This window comes from Phoca vitulina, unplaced genomic scaffold, assembly GCF_004348235.1.
Source record: "Phoca vitulina isolate PV1807 unplaced genomic scaffold, GSC_HSeal_1.0 scaffold9, whole genome shotgun sequence".
Classification (NCBI taxonomy): Eukaryota; Metazoa; Chordata; class Mammalia; order Carnivora; family Phocidae; genus Phoca; species Phoca vitulina.
The window spans coordinates 61858005-61875506 of NW_022589712.1; the positions used below are offsets into that span (position 1 = coordinate 61858005).

Consider the following 17502-nt stretch of genomic DNA (forward strand, 5'->3'; position numbering starts at 1 on the left):
AACCAATAGGATTTGGCCCTCCCCATTACATGCCCCCTCCTAGTCTCATCATTTACCACTTGCTCTCTTTCTTACTTCTTCCGGGAACTCTTGTTCTTGCTCAAACATGCTGAACATGCTCCCCAGAGATCAACTTGGCTTGCTCCCTCACTTCACTCAGATGTCCGCTTACATGTCACTTCATCAGTGAGGCTTCTCTAGGCCTTCCTATATAAAACAGCATATCCAGCCAGGCATTCTCTAACCTCTGACTCTGCTTTATGTTTTTAATAGCACTCAATTATATTTTGTGTTTGTTTGTCATTGCCAGCCCCATCCTCCACCAGAATTTAAGCTCCATGTTAAGGCCTCACATTACTTAACTGCTCTATCTCCAGCACTTATAACAATACTTGGCATTTAGTAGCTGCTCCAAAACTATTGAACAAATGAATGTAGGTAATTTCTTCTGAACAGACTGTTAATCTCACAAATTTTAGGAAGTTGTTTTTGCCTAATCAGTTCCCATGCCCCCATCCCTACGATCCTTACTACAGTGTTTCTTCCATGTTATGCCCCAATTAAAGGTAAAATCTGGCTGTTAGTATCCTGGATTATGCCTTCCTAGGGCTGTTCCATACATGTACATTCTCAACCACCTCTCTTTTCAAAATGATAAGCAGATCTTTTCGAAATGACTAAATCACAGCTTTCCTGTGATGTTGCTGGTTTTCTATGTAGGAAGAGAAATCTAATGTCTTAGTTAAGACAGTTTAAGGAAAATGGGATAATTATTATAATAATACATCATCTCAGCTATGAATAAAAGGGTAAGAATATTGATACACCACAAAAGGTACCAGAACTAGAAAATTTAAAAAAGCCTTTAGGAGAAACTCAGCTCTTCTCTTGGTTTATTTTTGTGTTTGTTCTCAGTCTCATTCTCATTATGTTTCTCTTCATCCTCTCTGGCCACATGGTATTTCATCTGTACTCTTCTGTGCTCTTTTCTCCCCTCTCTATCTCGTTTTCTCTACTTACTTCTGCACGTGGTGGAAGGTGGCTGTGCCACAGTTCCTGAATCAGAATCACCTCAGATCAAGTGCACAGGGCAGAAGAAGCTAGCCCTTTTCAGTCCCCATTACAAATCCTCGGGAGAGAGAATCCTTTAGCTGGCCAGGGAGGCAGGGTTTTTTCCGTACATCGGGCTGCCAGGGACCTGGCCTTAAAGAAAAGAAAGTTGTGTTGAATTGAGCAGACAACCACGAAAGGGTTCTACTGCAGTTAGAAATCAGAAGTGAATAATAAGAAATATGTACAGCCTAACACTGACTAGAAGTTTTAGGGTCAGGAACCATCTTTCCTTAGTTTGGCTTAGCCATTTCTAATATCCAAAAAAACATAAAATGTATACAGTGAAAAAACAACAAAGTGCCTCCCTTCTCATCTTCCAAATTTTAACTAGTAACTGTTTCTGTGTGTGGTCTCTGTGTAACCTTGCACATATAACTTTTGCTGTAATACGTAAGTGAGTTCATATGCACTGTGAGTCTGTAACTTAAAATACATCTTAAAAAATAACAGCAAGGTGCCATTATCTCTATTTAATAAATGAAGAAAGAATTTAACAGGTTGTTTCCTATGACAACTGTCTCCCTGATTGGTCTCTGCATCTTCCTATCAAATGTGAAAATTAGGTTTGATAGGTTCACCTATGGTCCACTGCTGGCCAGAATAGAGTAAGTCCACTAGAGCACATCTTATCCACCAACTGCAATTAAAAACTCTGGACAAAAACAAAAAGAAAATGCCTCAGGATTCTGTAACTTAAAGAATACCAGGTATATTGGAGAGCAAAGTCAAAATCTAAAAGTCAGTATAGTGATGATGAGATTCCTGTTGTTCTTCCTTTATCTCCCCACTTTGACCCAAGGGCAGACTGAATTGGGAAACTCCATCATGAGCATGCACAGCAAACGTTCAATAGAAACCCATCTTTCTTGCAAAAGACCAGCAAAATAGGCCACTTCTTAGCCCTTCCCCAAGTCCAGCCATAATCACAGAGCTGTACTGTTATGGTGGATGTAGGGTGAGCACTTAAAACTTCGCGCAAAACTTCACATCTTAGAATAGAAGAAGTAAGAAAAAAAATGACTTTGTTGTGCAAAGCGTGTGTCAGGGAGAGGATTCTCTCTCCTTTCATTTTTTATTTTATTTATTTATTTATTTTTACTTTTGTTCTTGTTTTTCTCTTTCCTTCCATTGCTTTTTCCAGAGGGGGCTTATCACATGGAACTACGTGGCAGTTCAAGAGGACCTCATCTGAAAGAACTCCATATTTCTATCCAGAAGAACCAGGAAAAGAGTCCCTTGGAACCAGAGAATGTAGGGGAAATTCTGGTGAGGACAGAGCTGGGAGAAATCATTTACTTCTGTGTATGAATCAATACAAGTCTCAGGCTCACCCCTAAATTGTACACATGTGAAACATAACCAAAGAAATGAATCAAAGGTTTTGCAAATTGAACATGTATATAACCCACTGCCCAAGCTTCAAACTAACCCAAGTGGCATATGCAAAGGGTAGATCCAAATAACATAACAAATACTTTGAAAACTGAAAAGCCATTCACCCACAATACTTAACAGTTTGAACCTAACTGGACTGTTGTTTCCCAAAAAACGATAAGCTTCCCCCCAAAACAAAACAAAACATTATTGAAGTATTCTAACAGAATGCCAAAGTCTCATAAAATGAAATTGTAGAACATATAATCTAAAAGTACTAAACATGTAAAAAAAACCAGCAAATCTGACCAAATTTCAAGGGAAAATATAATCAACAGATGCTAATCCTGCAATGAACAGATATTAAAATTATCAGACATTAAAGCAGCTATTACAGCCATACCTAAGATATGTTGTGGGTTCAGTTTCAGACCACTGCTATGAAGTGAATATTGCGATAAAGTGAGTCAGATGAATTTTTGGCTTCCTAATGCATACCAAAGTTATGTTTACACTAAACTGTAGTCTAGCATTATGTCTTAAAAAAAACAATGCATACACCTTAATTAAAAATACTTTATTGCTAAACAATGCTAACCATCATCTGAGCTTTTTTAGTAAATTGTAATCTTGCTGGTGGAGGATCTTGTCTTGATGTTGATGGCTGCTGACTGATCAGACTGGTGGTTGCTGAAGGTTAGGGTGGCTCTGGCAATTTCTTAAAGTAGACAACAATGCAGTTTGCTTTATTGATTGACTCTTTCTTTCACAAATGATATCTCTGTAGCACATGATTCTGTTTGATAGTATTTTACCCACAGAAGAACATTTTATCAAAATTAGTGTCAATCCTCTCAAACCCTGCCAATGCTTTATCAAGTAAGTTTATGCAATATTCTAAATTCTTTGTTGTCATTTCAACAACTTCCACAGCATCTACAACATGAACAGATTCCATCTCAAGAAACCACTCTCTTTGCTTACCCATCAGAAGCAACTCCTCATCCATTCAAGTTTTATCATGAAATTGCAGCAATTCAGTCACATCTTCAGGCTCCATTTCTAGTTCTCTTGCTATTTCTACCACATCTGCAGTTACTCCCTCCACTAGAGTCTTGAATCCCTCAAATTCAACCATGAGTGTTGGAATCCACTTCTTCCAAATTCTTATTATTGATATTTTGATCTCTTCCCATGAATCATGAATGTTCTTAATGGCTTCTAGAATGAAGGTTTTCAATTTACTTTGCAAAGATCTATCAGAGGAATCACTAACTACAGCAGCTAGAGCCTTACAAAATATATTTCTTAAGTAATAAAATTTGAAAGTCAAAACTTTGATCCATGGTTTGCAGAGTAGATGTGTTAACAGGCATAACAGCAACATTAATCTCACTATACATCTCCATCAGAGCTCTTGAGTGACCAGGTGCATTGCCAATGAGCAGTAATATTTTGAAAGGAATCTTTTTGTTCTGAGTATTAGGTCTCAAAAGTAGGCTTAAAATATTCAGTAAACCATGTTATAAATAGATGTGCTGTCATTCAGGCTTTGTTTTTCCATTATACAGCATAGGCAGAATAGATTTTTGCTGCTATAAACATCGGGGTGCATGTACCCCTTTGGATCCCTACATTTGTGTCTTTGGGGTAAATACCCAGTAGTGCAATTGCTGGGTCGTATGGTAGCTCTATTTTCAACTTTTTGAGGAACCTCCATACTGTTTTCCAGAGTGGCTGCACCAGCTTGCATTCCCACCAACAGTGTAGGAGGGTGCCCCTTTCTCCGCATCCCCACCAACATCTGTCATTTCCTGACTTGTTAATTTTAGCCGTTCTGACTGGTGTGAGGTGGTATCTCATTGAGGTTTTGATTTGGATTTCCCTGATGCCGAGCGATGTTGAGCACTTTTTCATGTGTCTGTTGGCCATTTGGATGTCTTCTTTGGAAAAATGTCTGTTCATGTCTTCTGCCCATTTCTTGATTGGATTATTTGTTCTTTGGGTGTTGAGTTTGATAAATTATTTATAGATTTTGGATACTAGCCCTTTATCTGATATGTCATTTGCAAATATCTTCTCCCATTCTGTCACTTGTCTTTTGGTTTTGTTGACTGTTTCTTTTGCTATGCAAAAGCTTTTTATCTTGATGAAGTCCCAATAGTTCATTTTTGCCCTTGCTTCCCTTGCCTTTGGCGATGTTTCTAGGAAGAAGTTGCTGCAGCTGAGGTCGAAGAGGTTCCTGCCTGTGTTCTCCTTTAGGATTTTGATGGACTCCTGTCTCACATTTACAATGGAATATTATGCAGCCATCAAAAGGAATGAAATCTTGCCATTTGCAATGATGTGGATGGAACTGGAGGGTATTATGCTGAGCGAAGTAAGTCAATCAGAGAAAGACATGTATCATATGACCTCACTGATATGAGGAATTCTTAATCTCAGGAAACAAACTGAGGGTTGCTGGAGTGGTGGGGGTGGGAGGGATGGGGTGGCTGGGTGATAGACATTGGGGAGGGTATGTGCTATGGTGAGCGCTGTGAATTGTGTAAGACTGTTGAATCACAGACCTGTACCTCTGAAACAAATAATACATTATATGTTAAAAAAAAAAAAAAGAAGAAGAAGAAGAAGAAGAAGAAGATGATAGCAGGAGGAGAAGAATGAAGGGGGGGAAATCGGAGGGGGGAGATGAACCATGAGAGACTATGGACTCTGAGAAACAAACTGAGGGTTCTAGAGGGGAAGAGTGTGGGGGGATGGGTTAGCCTGGTGATGGGTATTAAAGAGGGCATGTTCTGCATGGAGCACTGGGTGTTATATGCAAACAATGAATCATGGAACACTACATCAAAAACTAATGATGTGGGGCGCCTGGGTGGCTCAGTCGTTAAGCGTCTGCCTTCGGCTCAGGTCATGATCCCAGGGTCCTGGGATCGAGCCCCGCATCGGGCTCCCTGCTCAGCGGGAAGCCTGTTTCTCCCTCTCCCACTCCCCTTGCTTGTGTTCCCTCTCTAGCTGTGTCTCTCTCTGTCAGATGAATAAATAAAATCTTTAAAAAAAAAAGAAAAAAAACTAATGATGTAATGTATGGCGATTAACATAACATAAAAAAAAAGAACAGATTTTTGCATAATTCTTAAGGGCCCTAGGATGTTCAGAATGGCTAATGAACACTGACTTCAACATAAAGTCACCAGCTGCATTAGCCCCTAACAAGAGAGTCAGCCTATCCTTTGAAGCTTTGAAGCTTTGAAGCCTTGAAATCAAGCACTGATTTTAACCTCCTAGCTATAAAAGTCTTACGTGGCATCTCTCAATAGAAGGCTATTCCATCTATATTGAAAATCTATTGTTTAGTGTAGGTACCTTCTTGCATTATCTTAGGTAGATCTTCTGGATAACTTACTGCAGCTTCTACAACAGCACTTACTGCTTCACCTTGCATTTTGATGTTATAGAGATGGTTTCTTTCCTTAAACCTCATGAACCAATCTCTGCTAGCTTCAAACTTTTCTCCTACAGCTTCCTCACCTCTCTCAGCCTTCACTGAATTGGAGAGAATTAGGGTCTTGTTCTGGATTAGGCTTTGTTTTAAGGAAATGTTGTGGCTGGTTTGATCTTCTATCCAGACCATCAGTTCTGGCTCTCTCCCTTCCCAAATCTGTGCCTTGGAAAATCCATAAGATTCAGCTTCCTAAGGGAGGGAAACCTGAATGGGAAGAAATCAGAGAGGGAGACAAACCATGAGAGACTCTTGACTCCAGGAAACAAACTGAGGGTTGTGGAAAGGGAGGTGGATGGGGGAATGGGGTGACTAGGTGATGGGCATTAAGGAGGGCACGTGGTGTTATAGGCAATGAATGAATCATTGATGACTACATCATAAACTAATGATGTACTATATGTTGGCTAATTGAATTTAAATTTTAAAAAAAGATTCAGCTTCCTAAAAATCAGGAAATTAGGGTAGAGATTAATATGCAGGAAGTTTATTAAGGAGTTCTCTTGGAAACAACCACCTTTGGGCAGAGGGAGCACCAGTGTAATTTCCATGAGTCCTCAGCCAACTGATGGGAACTCTGAAGCTGGGATAACCCTTCATAGTTATCCCAAGTTAGGTCAGGAGGAGGGAAAACTGGGCATTTATACCTTCATGCCACTGCCATTGGATATCAGATGCACTGATTTGGGTAAGCAGGCTGTCTTTACTCAAAGCAATTCTAAAAAGAGTTGACAGCCCAGAGCTGACAGCAGCACTTCAGCAGCTAGGGAAACAAGTCCTTTATCCTGGAAGGAGTATCTGGGTGGCACACCACAGTGTCCTATACACTTACCTCTCAAAGTACTTTTCTGCTCTGGCACTCTTGGAGTCTTAAACTGGTGGCATCATAAGGATTAGTCAGGAAACAATGCAAAGTGAAAAAATTAAAGTCTTCATCTCACTCACCTCCCACAAAAAAAAAAAAAATAGAAAATTAAAGAAGATACTGGGTGGGGGTGGGCAGTGTGTTGCAGGGACATATTAAAACACTTTTACTTATAACTGCTGGCTTTCAGAGGGAAAAATCTTAGAGCTCCAAGGAAATTTATGCCTTTAAATAGACATTATACAACAAACCTATTAATATCACTCAGCGGTTGGCAATTTTTTTTCTATAATGAGCCAAATAATAAATAGTTTAGGTTTTGTGGACCATACACTCTTAGTTGCAACCCTCAACTCTGAAGCTCTAGGGAAAAAGCAGCCACAGACAATATGTTAACTAATGGGTATGTCTGAGTTCCAATACACTTAGAAAAACTGATGGCAGGCCAGATGTGGCCCATGGGTTATAGTTTGCTCACTGATATAACTAACATAACTGAATGACACAAAATTTAACTCATTCTCTTTCTAGACACCATAGAACACCATACAAACCCTAGAATAAATACATGACTTTCAAGTGAAAGGGGATTAAACTGTTTTCTTGTTAAGCCACTTCTATACTGAATTTTTTGTCACTTGTAGCTGCACCCAACCCACATTATTATAGAAATTTACTGTAGATTGAGTGATCAAAGAAGGCTTCTATGACAGGGAAATGTTTTAGCCTCTATAATTTAGTGCTGTTAGAAAGGAAAACCAATGGGTATTTGCCAGGGCAAATTCCCTCATATTCATGTTAACCTATCCCCTAATTTTAGTTAGAATAAAGATTGTCCTTCCCAGCTTGCCTAACTTGTAGCAAGATGTGACACAGCTAAACTAATAACAAGGAAGTACCAAAGTGGGTCAGAAATTTGGTGAAATGCCTAGGCACATCTGAGGGTGGACACTGTAGTTTCCAAAACATGGTTTCCACAATATGGTTTCCAAAATATGCTCTGTGATGCTATATGTAAACGTATGTAGTATGGGCAACTTCTAGAATTGAACTTAGGGGCTTACATGCCCTTTTCCCTTTTTCTCTTTCCTGCCAGCTAGAATATATATATGTGCTGGCCACAGCAAGAGTAGCCTTCATGAACTAAGAGGTGAATTTGAAATAGAAGCCACACATTAAAGAGACACAAGATTTAAGACTCCTGAGATCCTGCTACCATGCAACACCACCAGGTCTAGACTGATTCCATGACTCTCATGTGAGAGGGAAGGATGATTTTTCTTGTTAAGCCATAGTTATTCTGAGTTTTATACCACTTGCAGCTTTACCCAACTCAAGCTATTATAGAAGTTTATGTTAAAATAAAGGGTCAACAGAAGTCTCTGTGAGGGAGAGAGGCTTTAGCTAAGATCTCATGGATGAAAAGGAGCCAGGTCTAGAAAAAGCAAGAGAAAAAAATGGTTCTGGCATAAGGCAAAGTTTGCACAAACATTTTGAGGCAGGGAAGAATGTGTGAGAACTGAAAGGCCAGTGTGGCTGATAATTTGTGAAAGAGATGGAGAGTGGTACAAGATAAGACTGTAGACATAAGAAGGGGTCAAATCACAAACATGAGCTTAGATTTCACTCTAACTATAGCTGGAGGCCACTGAAGGATTTTAAGCAAGGAAGAGTTTTGATCCAATTGGTACCTCCCCTTGGAAGCTGCAGATGACTGCCCCCTAACACCAGATCTCCAGTGGCCCTCCAGCCTCTTCCTGTTGATGTCAGCTGAGCCCCCCAGACAGTCCTCTTGGACAAGCTTCCTCTTAACACACCTCAGGTCTGGCTACCTCCCTCAGGACCCACACACTGTTTACCTACTCCAGTGGCATTACAGCCCACTCCCTCCACAGCATTTTCTCCTTGCCCTGACACCACAAGCCACTCCAGCCAACTTTCTGCCTTTAGGTTTGTCAGCATAGAGACTAGAACCTGTGTGCTTCAAATGCCAGGGGATACATGTGAGCCTTTCAAAGTGGTTCTCTGCAGTTCCCCTCTCTGGCCTTGGGGAAAAAAAAGGGAGGTGGGGAACCACTGCAGACTTCCACATGTAGTCTCTAAAGAAACCCCCACTCTTGAAACTAACCCCTAGTGAATTTTTTTTAATAAAGACTAAAATTAAATGATCAACTAATGCTGATAAAATTGTAATAATGATCTAGCACCTCAGAATATTTGGTACTTTACAGTAATTTTTCTTATAGTGATGCCTCAGCTGAAACTCCAAGGCTAAGAAAGTATAATTATAACATCTTTCAAAAAGATTTCCCCCCAAAAGATACGATTATTAATAGCTGAACACCAGATACAATATTTTATTCATTTAGCCAAAAGTACTTTTAAGGATCTACTTACTATATGCAGGTACTATCCTAGATACCAAGGATAATAATGGACAAATCTCAAGTGAATAATCTAGTGAGGAGACAGATATGGACACAATTATTCTATTACAGTATGTAAAATATATTATATACATATATATATAAGTATATATATTCTATATATAAAAGTTATGAGTTATACTTGTATGACATGAAAATCTATCCCAGAAATGTTTAGTAAATAGCAGAGCATCAATACAACCTTAAGTAATCATGCTGGAATACTGCCAATTAGGGAAACTTGCCCAAGCCTTGGTGTTCAGAATTTTTATTGGGGCTCCATTATGTAGGCATGATCAAATCATAATCCATGTGGTTGATCTCAGTATCCAGGTTGACTGATACTGCATGACCCAAAGGCCCACCCTAAATCGCACTGCTGGTCTTTTGGATGAGGCCAGGTCCACCCTAAACCATTCTGTCAGACTATCCAGTGTGACCCAAGGCCCCCAGGCAAAAAGACACTTTTATCACATAAAACATCCCAAAGATTATTTAGAGATCACCTCCCATAAGCCAAGAGCAAAGGTCAAATCCCCATCTGGACCAGGTTAAATTCTATATACCTGTCAAGGCCTTGTCATTTCAAGATTCAACTGGGGAAGAATCTACTTCCCAAGCTCATTCACACTGGTTGTCAGGATTCAGCTCCTTGTGAACTGTTGAACTGAGGACCACAGTTCCTCAATGGCTGTTGGCCAGAGCCCGCCCTCAGTTTTTGTTATATGGTCCTCTCTAATATGACAGTTTACTTCATCAAAGTGAACAAGTTGAGAAGGCAAGACAGAGAAAGTGACATTGAGAGACAGTGTGAGCAAGACGGAACTCACAGTCTTTTGTAAACTAATCATAGAAGTGATATGCCGGCTTGTTTCATTTTTCCCCTCCCTTCCCCTATGACCAGAGGAGGAGACAAACCATAAGAGACTCTTAATCTCAGGAAACAAACTGAGGGTTGCTGGAGTGGAGGGGTTGGGAGGGATGGGGTGGCTGGGTGATGGACATTGGGGAGGGTATGTGCTATGGTGAGCGCTGTGAATTGTGTTAAGACTGACGAATCACAGACCTGTACCCCTGAAACAAATAATACATTATATGTTAATAAAAAAAAAAAAAACTGCAGAAGTTTAGATTATAAAAAAAAAAAAGAAGAAGAAGAAGAAAGAAGAAGAAGTGATATGCCGGGATGTCTGGGTGGCTCAGTCGGTTAACTGTCTTTGGCTCAGGTCATGATCCCAGGGTCCTGGGATTGAGTCCTGCATCCGGCTCCTTGCTCAGCAGGGAGCCTGCTTCTCCCTCAGCCTGCCACTCCCCCTGCTTATTTGCTCTCTTTCTGGCATATAAATAAAAGAAGTGATAGGCCATCAATTTTTGCTTTATTTTATTCATTATTAGCAAGTCATTAGTTTTAGTCCACACTCAAGCAGAAAAGATCACACAAAGGCATGAATACAAGGCAGCAGAGATTCTTGGGGGCCATGTTAGAAACTGCCTACCTCAGTGGGCTTAGGGAAAAGGGTAAGGAAGAGGGAGAGATGGAAGGTAAAAAGAAGAGGGGTAATTGATGAATCAAGCTTCTGGAGGCAAAAGGAAATAAAATGAGAGCACATGCAGAAGAAGATACTAAAACATACAGAAAAATAAATGAGGATCAATAATGAAATTTTCTTGGGTCCAGATGTTTAAAGTCCCTATATGGTATACCACATTGTTAATGACCCAATGTGCTGAACAGCTGCAGGAGAACTCCTTTTACTGTATAGAAAAGTTGCTCCTTCTCAACTAACTAAACCTCCCCATTGCTACTGAAGTAGTCATTTAAATCATGGTATCTAGGCAGGGAGTAGCACTTAGAACAGTTCATTATCGCTTGCACAAAATTAGTGTAATAAAATACTGTGAATTGACAGAAAGTCAACTGAAGGTGGGTTGTACACACACTGGCAATAGACAACTCATAGAGAAAACCTAATATTTTCATAACTGAGTTAGCTATCTTAGTGTATCCTCAATGATGGCCAATTGTTTAGTAAGATCATTAAAGCTATGTTTAGTATTGGTCAGATTTTACCAAAATGCTAAATCCAATTCTAGGCTTATAAGCAGTAACTATAAAGGTAATGTGACCCTCTGTTTCATTTAAGGCATGAAGGAATGGTCTTAAACTTTAAATAAGATTTCAATTAAAATGGTGATAACACTTCTGAAATTGAGGGCTTTAACCTTTGGGATATATTAGATTCAGTTGAATTTATAAAGTTTCCCTACTAAAAACATGACATTCATATTAAGTTATTTGACTGAGTATGATGATAATAATCAAATAGTTTATAAATACATTTAAAAGGAAACAGTAAGTCAGAATGGGTTCACTAATATAACACTCAAATTCTATCATATGTCCTCCCCTTCTGAATGTTGTTGGAGAAAATCACAAAACTAAGCTAACAGATCTCTTAATTTTTCATCATAAATCTCAAATAGTCACTCAACACCCCCAGACATTCCTACTACACTTCCCTAGTAAAAATACTTTTTTTACTCACTAATATGATAAGGACACATCTCAAATCTCTAACAACCACTCTTTCCTCTCACTTCCAGGTGATATGTCACAAGGAAAATAGATGAAATAAAACAAAAACTACCTCAAATTCCAACCACCCAGTTCACCAACTTCAGCTATCTTTCTCTGCATACCTTTCATTTTTCCTATTAATGAAAAATTGTCCCTGATCCTATTAAAAGATATGTCATCTATGTAGTGAATACAGTCCCGTTGTCTTCCCAATGTCTGCAGTTCCACAACCATTCCCCTTCTCTTCAACATCAACTTTTCCCTTTATACTTGGTAATTGCCATAGCCTCACAAACGTGATATATTTCCTGTCTTCAAAACACCATCTCTTGATGCCCACATCTCCCTCCTGCCCTAATTTTATTTTATTAATTTATTTATATATTTCTAAGATTTATTTGTTTTAGAGAGAGAGAGAGTGTGTGTGTGTAAGAGCGCGCTCAAGTGCAAGAACAGGGGGAGGGGCAGAGGAAGAGGGAGGGAGAGAGAATCTCCAGCAGACTCCCTGCTGAGCACGGAGCCCCACACAGGGCTGGATCTATTGGGATGCTATTAAAATGGTATTGCTTTTTAAATTATAGTTTCTAAGTGTTCATTGCTTGTTTAGAAAAACACAATTTGTTTTTTGTATATTGATGTTGCATGTTTCCACCCTGCTGAATACATTATTAGTTCTAGTAGCTGGTTTTTTTAAGATTTTTAAGGATTTTCTACATAAATGATTATGCCACCTAAGAATGATAGCAGTTTTGCCTCCTCCTTTCCCAACTCTTTCATTCTCATACCTTATTGGATTGGTTAGTTACCTCCAGTACAATGCTGAATAGAAGTAGAGAAAGTAGACTTCATTGCCTTGTTCTCAGTCTTCTGGAGAAAGCATTCATTTTTATGATTTCAATAGTAGGTTTGTCATAGTTACCATTTATCAGGTTAAGGAAATTTTCCTTTATTCCTAGTTTGACAAGTTTTTATCATGAATGGATATTGAATTTTTCAAGTGATTTTTTCTGCAGATTGAGGTGATGTGGTTTTCTTTTTACAATCTGTTGATATAATGAACTACTCCAATTGTGTTTAGAAATTTGAACCAACCCTACATTCCCAAGATGAACCTGATTTTTTTAGTATATGTTATCCTTTCATATATTGCTGGATTTTATTTGGTAAAATTTCTGTCTCCATGTGAATAATACTGGATTATAATTTTCTTTGTCAAGTTTTGATATCTGTGTAATGCTGGCCACATTATATGAGTTTTGAAGTATTTTATCCTCTTCTATTTTCTGGAAGAGTTGGTAGAGAATTGATATTATACCTTCCTTAAATTTTTGGGAGAATTCAACAGTACAGTCCTCTGGTCCTGGAATTTTCCTTGTAGGAATTATGTGTGTGTATGTGGTATGTGAGAAAGTAAGGGGTGGGGAGAGAAAGGGAGAGGGGAATTTTTTAACTAAAGATTAAAATTACTATGATGGATATAGAGCCATTCAAGTTTAATCTTCTTTTGTGAGTTTTGGCAGTTGGTGTCTTTCAATGAATTTGTCTATTTCATCTGTTTCTTGGCATAAAAATGTTCTTAATATCTTTATAATGCCTGTAGAGTCTAGAGTGATAATATATTTTTAATTCCTAATACTGGTAATTTGTGTTTTCTTTTTTTTTTCTTTATCAGTCTGGCTAGAGTGTATCAATTATACTGATCTTTTCAAAGAACCAACATTTTTTTTTTTTTTAAGTAGGCTCCACATCCAGCATGGAGCCCAATGTTGGGCCTGAACTCATGACTCCAAGTTCATGACCTGAGCTGAGATCAAGAGTCGGACACCCAACCGACTGAGCCACCCAGGTGTGCCTCAATGAACCACTCTTTGATTGCATTTATTTCCTCTATTCTTCTGTTTCATTCCATTTATTTCTCCCCTTTATTATTTCCTTCATTTTTCTTGATTTTGTTTTATTTTGCTGGGTTTTTTTCTAGTTTCTTAAGATAGAAATTTAAATCATTGAACTGAACTCTTTCTTCTTCTCTAAAGTAAGCAGTTAAAATTATAAATTTTAATGTGCTTTAATTTTCACTTAATTCAAAATATTTTCTCATTTTCCTAGTGATTTCTTCTTTGATCCATGGGTTAATTAGAAGTGCTACTTAATTTCCAAATATTTAGAGATTTCTTTCAGATATGTATTGGTTTCTAGTTTAATTCCATTGTGGTCAGACCATATACTCTGTATGATTTCAATCCTTTTAAAGTTGACGAAATTTGATTTCTGGCAAAGAATGTGGTCTACCTTAGTGTTCCATGTGTACTTGTAAAGAGTGTATTCTGCTACTGTCAGGTTGTGTCACCTATAAATATATCAATTAGGTCAAGTTGATTGATAGTGCTGTTCAAGTCTATACTAATTCTCTCTACTGGTTCCACCAATTACAGAGAGGTAAGTGCTGAAGTCTGTAACTAATTATTGATTTGAGTATTTCTCCTATAATTAATAAATTCATCCCTTTATAGGTATATATAAAGTTCTGTTATACATTTAGTATTGTTATGTCTTCTTGATAAAATTTACCCCTTTCTGTCAGATTCACTCTCTACCCTTCTTCAGGCTGGACTCTATCCTAGGAGCCTGAACTTTATAAGGTTACATCCTTGCCCTCTATTTTTAGGTTGGTTTTAGCCAATGAAAACCACCAGTTGGACACCGCAGTATGGAGGGAAAGTGGTTTGCGTACTTAATCCTTCCAGCTCCTCCCTGTTGGGTGGCAAGTTGGCAGTAGCTATGCTCCTCTATGAAGGTACAATAGGTGGCTATCAGGTAGGTAGCTGTCTCCTACCTGAACAAGTCTCCTTGGGCTCTAGTAATCCCTCTTCCCCCAAATCTCTTAGGCCTAAGGGTGATAATGACTCTGATTAGTTCTGGATGCTTCATGATTACTTTTTGTTTTCCAGTAACCCTGTCCATACCTTTATAAATGCCCTTTCATTAAGTATGTTTAATTACCTCTCTTCAGTATGCTGCCTATTAACTTGCTGGGGATTCTTACTGAAATGCATTAGAGTACTGGCTTACGTTATTTACAGGTAACTTACTTGGTTCTTCCCATTCTACTTAACTGGTTCAACCAAGTTGATCACTCATCAGGCACTTGAAAAAGGAAAAAGGGGTCTATCCAAATGTTTTGATTAGAGGAAGAAATAATAATGACTGTCTATTGACCCAATTCTCTTAAATAGTGCCAGGGCCCAATATTCTCATATCTAGACACTGTTTCCTAGGGATTGTTACAGATGACAATGTGTCATGCTAGAACCCCACCTGGACCCTAAAAAGCTGCAGTGGTCGCCAAGAAGACATCAAGTCTCAGGGCACATCATGTGAACATAATGGACATAGGACCCATCACAGTAGCCCTAGGTTGCAGTCAGAATAGAGTTCATATTGTGTTTCCCCACACAAACACACACACCGCATCCCATTTCTTAGAACATGTGCAGTATTTGGTTTGAACAGAGGAGTTATGACAGGTTCTCTGTACAGGAATTAAACACAGGACAAACTATTCTGGAGGAATGGGCAATGGCAAATACTCAAAATTATGGAGATCTGAAGGAGCAATTAGCACGTTTTTCTTGAATCTTAAGTCACTGATAAGCTTAAATGTGTTATCTCTGATTTAGACTGGAAAGTCTTCTGAATAGATTTTAAAGAATACTTTTAAAAAGATAAAAATGCTGCACATGGGCTATACCTCACAAAAGCGACCAGGTTTAAGCGATTTAAACCTGTCCAGATGTGTTGCAAATAAGGGGAACGACAGTTTTATGCCAAAAGCAAGGACCATCTGACTTACTCAGTGCTACTATACGCTGGATTAGCCTCATTTTTGCACATGCCTTGTCCACAAACCACGAACAATAGGCATCCTCGATCTTAACAAAAGAGTTGCTGGCACTAGCGCGGTAACAGGAGGGGATGGCGCGGCTCTGGGTGTAAATGAGACACCCACTTCGGACTCACTTGAGCAAAACTCTTTTGTGTCCCGCGCGAAGACTACCCAGAGGTGCCTAGGCCTTGCTCACCTCAGCCTCCAGTTTCCTTTCCCCGTGAGGCCCCGCCTTCCAGCCGAATTCACCAATTAAAGCTACACGCACAGAGAAAAAAAAAAAAAAGAAAGAAAGAAAAAGCTGCTCGCAGCACCGAGCCCTTGGGCGGCTGACTCTCGCGAGAACTCGCGGAGCGCCGGCGGTTCCTGCAGAGACCTAGCGAGCGGATCTCCGGGGGCGGGCTGCGCCGTGGCCCCGCCCTTCCTGAGCGCGGGCGCGCAGTGGCGGGAATTTCGCCTGCTTCTGATTTAGACCTCACCAACGCCGAGGTTGAAGACCCGGCAGCTGGGGGCGGATCTCGGGGACCGAAAGTGTGAGCAGGTACGCCGTGCCTCAAACGAGGGGCGCTTCGGTTCGCAGGCCGCCGGCTTCCTTCGCCCTGTGCCCGGCCCGCGCTGGTCGCCGCCGAGTGGGGACCTGGCGGAACTTGCCTCCCGGCTGGGAGGACTAAAGATTGGCGCCGGGCGGTCCCTGATCCCCACCCGGAGTGCGCAAGGGAGCTTTTCCACGACACTGTTGGGAAACTAGCTCGGTACTTTTCGGTAACGTAGCGGGCGGCGCAGGTCGAGGCGGGGTCGGGAGCTGAAGTTGGATCTGTCCTGCAACCATTTCTTTCCTTTTCGCGCTGTCCGGGCTGCAGAATCCGACCTAGATGGCAGATGTGAAGTTCCTGCCACAGCCAGTCGGGGGTGCATTCTGTCTGAAAGCCTTGATATCGGGGTGTCGGTGTGGGGAGAGTTGTTGAGGAATTGGCTTCTCGGGCTTTCTTCTTTGTGCTGGGGGGACGTTTTGAGAACTTTCTGAGATCACCGCCAATCTCTTGGCCCGCCCCACCTCCTGGAATCTAATCACAGTATCTTTGGAGCCTTGAATGATATGAGTCCCAAACATTTCAGGACAGAAAGTAAATAATGGATAACTGTTCCACTGCGTCGATGTTCCTGACCGACAGCTTGGAACTGGAGCTGGGGACAGAATGGTGCAAACCCCCTTGCTTTTCTTGTGGTTTTGACAACAGAGGAGGAGGAAATCATTTTTCTGGAGAGTCCTACCTTTCTAGCGGAGCCCTTAAGCGGTAGGTAAAAAATCGGGGACTGTGTTTTTCCCTTATCAAATTTTTCATCAGTTTGTTAGGAATGTTATTTAATTATGATTTCAGTCAACTTAAACTTCGATGCTCAAGCCATGTTTTTGCAAAACGGCTTAGTATATAACATGGGTGCAGGCTATCAGTTCTGTTGTCGGTTTCCTGGTTAAAGCATACCTAAAAGATTTCTGGATATTGAGAATTTCTTGCTACCGGATGTTTTCTTATCTCACAGCTACCTCAGTTTTGGGGTAGGAAGCTGGCCACTAATTTCCCTTTTACTTAAAGTGAAAGCTAGGTGGGCTTTTTGAATTGGAATATCCTTCTAAAACATGAAATAATAATCTGGAGCTTCTCAGTAATTCTTAAGTTAGACGTAGACATTGTTTTGTTGCCCCAGTTCCTTCTAATTCTGTGTATCTATACACAGAAGTCATAGACTTATTTTTGT

At 40.0% G+C, this 17502-nt stretch overlaps 1 protein-coding gene across 3 annotated transcripts in view; it reads left to right on the forward strand.

Annotated features, from left to right (window-relative positions):
* The first annotated feature begins 16172 nt into the window (after positions 1 to 16172).
* The window catches only part of MMS22L (MMS22 like, DNA repair protein), a 130974-nt gene continuing 129644 nt past the window's right edge, over positions 16173 to 17502 (forward strand). For 2 of the 3 annotated variants that reach the window (XM_032408197.1, XM_032408199.1), the window contains exon 1: positions 16311 to 17039. In XM_032408197.1, the coding sequence (XP_032264088.1) occupies positions 16876 to 17039 (164 nt within the window). In that variant the 5' untranslated portion in view covers positions 16311 to 16875. Of the gene's footprint in view, positions 16286 to 16310; positions 17040 to 17502 lie in introns of those variants that run through there. The other variant, XM_032408198.1, reaches the window with a different exon arrangement.